At 48.7% G+C, this 5,069-nt stretch overlaps 1 protein-coding gene across 1 annotated transcript; it reads left to right on the top strand.

The window, feature by feature from the left end:
- Positions 1-1,645: 1,645 nt before the first annotated feature.
- LOC149357546 (uncharacterized) lies at positions 1,646-3,933 on the top strand. Its single transcript, XM_089577943.1, has 2 exons — positions 1,646-2,955; positions 3,039-3,933. The coding sequence occupies exon 1, from the start codon at positions 1,687-1,689 to the stop codon at positions 2,578-2,580; it is 894 nt and encodes a 297-aa protein (XP_089434069.1). The 5' UTR covers positions 1,646-1,686; the 3' UTR covers positions 2,581-2,955; positions 3,039-3,933.
- The last annotated feature ends 1,136 nt before the right edge of the window (positions 3,934-5,069 follow it).

The raw sequence follows: 5,069 nt of genomic DNA, 5'->3' as shown, positions 1-5,069 counted from the left end.
CAATGAAAGAATGCGACTCGGAGAAACATATATGCAGCACCGATTTTCAGGCCTGAATTTCAAAAACTATAAATAGCATTTTATAAAAATAACTTCTCGATTCTAACGTTAGATCCGCTGTACCTTGATGTGCTTGGGCGTCGCAGTTAATGCGGTATACCTGCAGAACAGCACCAAAACATATATGCATGGCGCAACGTGTCGACCACTCCATTAAAGCAGGAATGGGTAAACAGTAACGTGCGTTTGCTCCATGATAGGACAGTGCTGACCATGCGCTTATATAAGAGATAAATATAGCTTAAGAAAAAAACGTTACATCGTCTGCGGCAACTCGCATTGGAAGAATGCAAAGGCACTGCGCCTCCACGGTACTCGTTCTCTCCCTTTGCCTCGTATGCAGCCCATATGATGGTTGGTTTATGGGGTTTAACGTCCCAAAGCGACTGAGGCTATGAGAGACGCCGTAGTGGAGGGCTCCGGTAATTTCGACCACCTGGGGTTCTTTAACGTGCACTGACATCGCACAGTACACGGGCCTCGAATTTCTCCTCCAAAGAAATTCAACCGCCGCGGCCGGGATCGAACCCGCGTCTTTCGGGCCAGCAGCCGAGCACCATAGCCACTGAGCCACTGCGGCGGCGCAGCCCATATGAGTTATATGTGTCAGTATATGTGCCTCATATGAACACATATAGGCTTCATACGAGTTCATATGTGCCTCGTATGACTCATATGGGCATCATATGAGCCATATGTGTCGACAAATGCGCCTCGTATCAGCACATATACTTCATACGAGTTCATATGTGTCACAAATTAATGTGTCTCGTATGAACGCGTATAGGCTGCGTACGAGCTCATACGCGTCACAAATGTCACAGATGAACACATCTGCTGCATATATAGTAGTTCACGCGCTACGGAAAGGTGACTTGTATGGACTTATTACATATGTGACATACCTTAACTGACACGCGACACTCGTGCGTACACAAGAGCTCCGATATGCACCGTATCAGCTTACATCAATCTCGTGCGAAACACATAGCCGCTGATGAGTGCCTCTTATAGAGTGGGCCTTGCTGTTTGAAACACGCGGAAAATAAGGGATGAACAAGCGATTAACAAGTGCCCAACCAACGCATAAAAAAAACTCTTGGCCTGTTTCAAATATTTTTCTCCTTGATTGTCTGCTTGTGCCCTCTTGTTGTAAACCGCGCCTATCCAAACAGTATGACGTTAGGCGTTTCCAATGTGCTTGGACAAACGTTCAGCTAGAAGGCAAATGTTGCCTTCTGGGCTTAGTTGAGCTGTTGAGCGAATAACGCCAGGTATTTTCATGCAAGAGCTCCGACTGTAGTTAACAATATGTGCGCAATGAGAGTACTACGATCAATGGTGCAGGCGCTGTGAAAATTAAAATACATACAAATAGCAGATCTTTCACTGCTTATCACAGAGCACATCAAGATCCACAATATCAGTGGAAGTGCAATCGGCTGTAGTTCAGCTCCTTAAACCTTAAAAATAAACATTTGTCCTCGCACCTAACCGTCGATTGCTAAAGTAGTGGGAAGCATAGCATAAGTCTTGTCATCGAAATATAAAGCAGTTGTTGCCGTGCCAGCAGTGGTGTAGTAGTCATTCTGCTTCCGGCAGCCGAGCTGAACGGATCGCAGGGTCATGGGCTCCAGCGGAGCAGCGATAGCGGCCTTTGACGGCCGCGGAAACAGGATCGATGACTGCGGTGATAAGGATTACCAGATTATTTTGCCGACACTGCCAACAGGACGTGTTGTTTTCAACACCGTTTTTCTTCACGGCGACGTGCGAGCGAGGCCGTTCCGGGTCGAGGATTTCCGTGACGCCCTGGCCGAGACCGGTACGCTCCCCGACGTGGTCGCGTTGGGGGCGTACCAAATCAACCACGTGTGGGCGGTTACCCTGCGGAACACGGAGGCAGCAAAAAAGTTGCTCGCCTTCAACGAGCTGCAAGTTAAGAAACGCCGCTGCCTCATTATCGACCCGGAAGACCAGCAGGTAAAGCTGCGGCTACACTGGATGCTTCACGGTGTGGCCGACGATGACATCAGGACGGCGTTCGCGGCGTTTGGCAAAGTGACCGACGTTACGCGTGAGCGGTGGTGGATACAAGGCGTCAATGACAAGAGCTCAACGACAAGAACGATCCTACTGAAGTTGAAGCCCGGCTTGAAAGTGGATGACCTGCCACACCAGGTACGTGTCGCCGGAGAGTTGGCTCTTGTCGTAGCGCCTGGGCGTCCAATGCAGTGCTTGCGCTGCCATGGTACAGGCCACGTGCGGCGTGAATGCAAGGTTCCCCGCTGTACGAAATGCCGGCGGTACGGCCACGCGGATAATGAGTGTGTCCGCACTTACGCGGTGGCTACGGGCGGGGCGTCGAAAGACGACTCTGCGGAACTCCTGATGGATGTAGTCGAGGCTGAAGAATCCGCGAAAGGCATAGAGGAACCCGAAACGCAAGCAGGATCGACGGGCTCTTCGATGCCGGACGCAAGCCGATGCCGGACGCAGCGATGCCGGACGCAAGCCTGAAGGGGCAGAACCTACTAGAAAGGAGACGGAGGCGTCGAGCGGTGAAGTAAGCGTGCCAGCGCTCCAAGAAACCGAGCCAGCGACTCTGACCGAGGAGAACCTTGACCAGAGCGGCGCCCGCACGACCGGCGTCCCTGCCCCAGCGAAGCGGCCACACGCCCAGACCGGAACCGAAGACGACAAGGCGGAAGCCCCCAGCGTCGAAGAGCCGCCGGCAAAAACGACCCAAGGACGGCGGTCGTCCATCCGGCTACGATCAAATGGGTCGACGGAGAGGAGAGCTCTTGACAAGCCGCCCCCGCTGCCAGGCCTGGCACCAGCACCGGATGGCTCCGGTGTCAATGATGTCGTCTAGCCAAGCGCTAGACGTGAAGGGTAAGCACCATGTTCCCGGCCTCTTTCTTCTGCATTAAAATGGCTCATGCGTTCCCCATGAAAGTCGGTACACTTAATGTCAGGGGACTGGCAAGTAAGAAGAAGCAGAGCCAGGTGTACCGCCTTTTAACTGAGCATGACATTGACGTCCTGGCAGTGCAGGAAACGAAAATTGACGGGGAAGAGGAGACCGGGAGCATGGTGAGACGTTTCACGTCTAGGTTTTTTGCAGTTGTCGCCCACGCTGTAGGAACGTCTGCGGGTTGTGTCATCTTTGTAAAGAATGTACCGGTACTTGAGGTTCAGGCATATACGGCGTGTCCTTCGGGTCGATTTGTTTTGGTTGACCTCCTGTACGACAAAACATATTGGCGCATCATTTGTGTGTACGCCCCAAATGCGGTGGATGAGAGGACAGCGTTTTTTCAACGCGTACAAAAGCACTTCAGATGTGAGAAATGCCTGATCGTAATGGGGGACTTCAATTGCGTCCTGAGGGGCTGTGACAAAACCAGTGCAAGGGCATTTAGGGACAGAAGCACTGAAGTACTCTCGGAAATTATAGACACGTGCAACCTCGATGATGTGGCCGAATTTTTAGAAGGCGAGCGTTGTGTGAGACTCACCCATTTTCAACGGTCAAGCCATGCACGGCTAGATCGCATTTATGTGTCACCGAACGTTATTTCAAAATGCAGTAGCTACAATGTAGTACCGGTATCATTTTCGGATCATTGTTTAGTGAAGTGTGGGATAGGGACAAAGAAACGAGGAAATCAGTTTTCTTGAGAGATGTGGAAATTAAATAATAAGCTCATTACAGACGACATCTTTAGCAGGAAAGTAAACGAAGAAATCAGTAAATTAAAGCCGAGCGGGGAACTGAAAGTATGGCAGCAGTGGGAACTTTGCAAACAACAAATAAAAATAGCAGCAATCGAAAGGTCAAGCTGCATACGACAAGAGGAGAAGCGTGAGGAGGACAATTTAAGATCTTTACTAGCTACACTCTTAGAACTAAAGGAGTGCAGAGGAGTGCCCAGAACACACTTTGAAGGAGTATTCGCTTGTCCCATATTCCACTCCTTTTTCCAGAATAAAATTACTCCCTCTGGACAAAGAGTGATCCAACACCTACTCAAGGAGTACTGTACTACTCCTGCAATAGAGTACAGGCACTCCTCCGAGGGAGTAAAGCTACCACATTGAAACAGCATCCTACTACTCTTTCAGGTAGAGTTCCAGGACTCCGTTTGTTAGAGTGACTATACTCCTTCATGGAGTATCAGCCCAGATCTTATTTTACTCCTTCAAAAGGAGTTTCACGTGTTTTCAATGTATCCTACTAATTTTCTTATTTCACATATTCTTCAGAGCAAGTTGGTCATATGTTTTGCAGGATCCACCTGCGCTACATCTACAAAAGAGTAATGAGCAAAAGGGATTATAATTTTTGCTCATACAACTACTTTATGGCTACACTACAGTTTGCACATTAGTATGGTGCTCTGTCTGCGTTGGGAATAACAATGGTTCAAGAAATAATGACACAAATGTACAACACTGATAACTTTTATTTCTCAAGTCATTGCTGTGATTGCTGTGGCTGCCCAAAACACGCTCGGGAGGCACTCGCTAGGATCAAGCCCCATTAGTGTCTCAAGCAGCAGACAAGCCCGCTTTGTTTTTGGGGTGTACTTGACATTAAATGCCAAGAACACTGCCAAAAGCAAAGTAAACCCATCTACCAAATCCACCGCAGTGAGCTGTAAGCGCTCAAAAGAAACTAAGATGCTGGATGATGCCGTAGCTTGCTCGGCTGAGTGAAGGAGCTTTGGCTATGCGTGCATTTCTCCGGGTGCCTGCAAACATGAATGAAAATAATGCAAGTAAGAGTCAATTCCAATGCCCTTTTCATACTATCCTGCATATAACCCCATGAAAAAAAAGAAAGAATACAACTAGAATGTACTGATCGTGTGTGTCATGTCGCCACTAGTGTGTACCTATATTGTTATCAAGTGCAGACACCTTTCATTGCAAACCTTCATTCAGAGCTACAATTTTATGAAGCCCAATACAATTATCACTATGCTAGTCCTTTCAAAAGCTGT

This window comes from Amblyomma mixtum, chromosome 3 (assembly GCF_055824585.1).
Source record: "Amblyomma mixtum isolate Tamu chromosome 3, ASM5582458v1, whole genome shotgun sequence".
In the NCBI taxonomy this organism is placed as follows: Eukaryota; Metazoa; Arthropoda; class Arachnida; order Ixodida; family Ixodidae; genus Amblyomma; species Amblyomma mixtum.
This window is presented reverse-complemented; position numbering and strand designations above follow the sequence as displayed.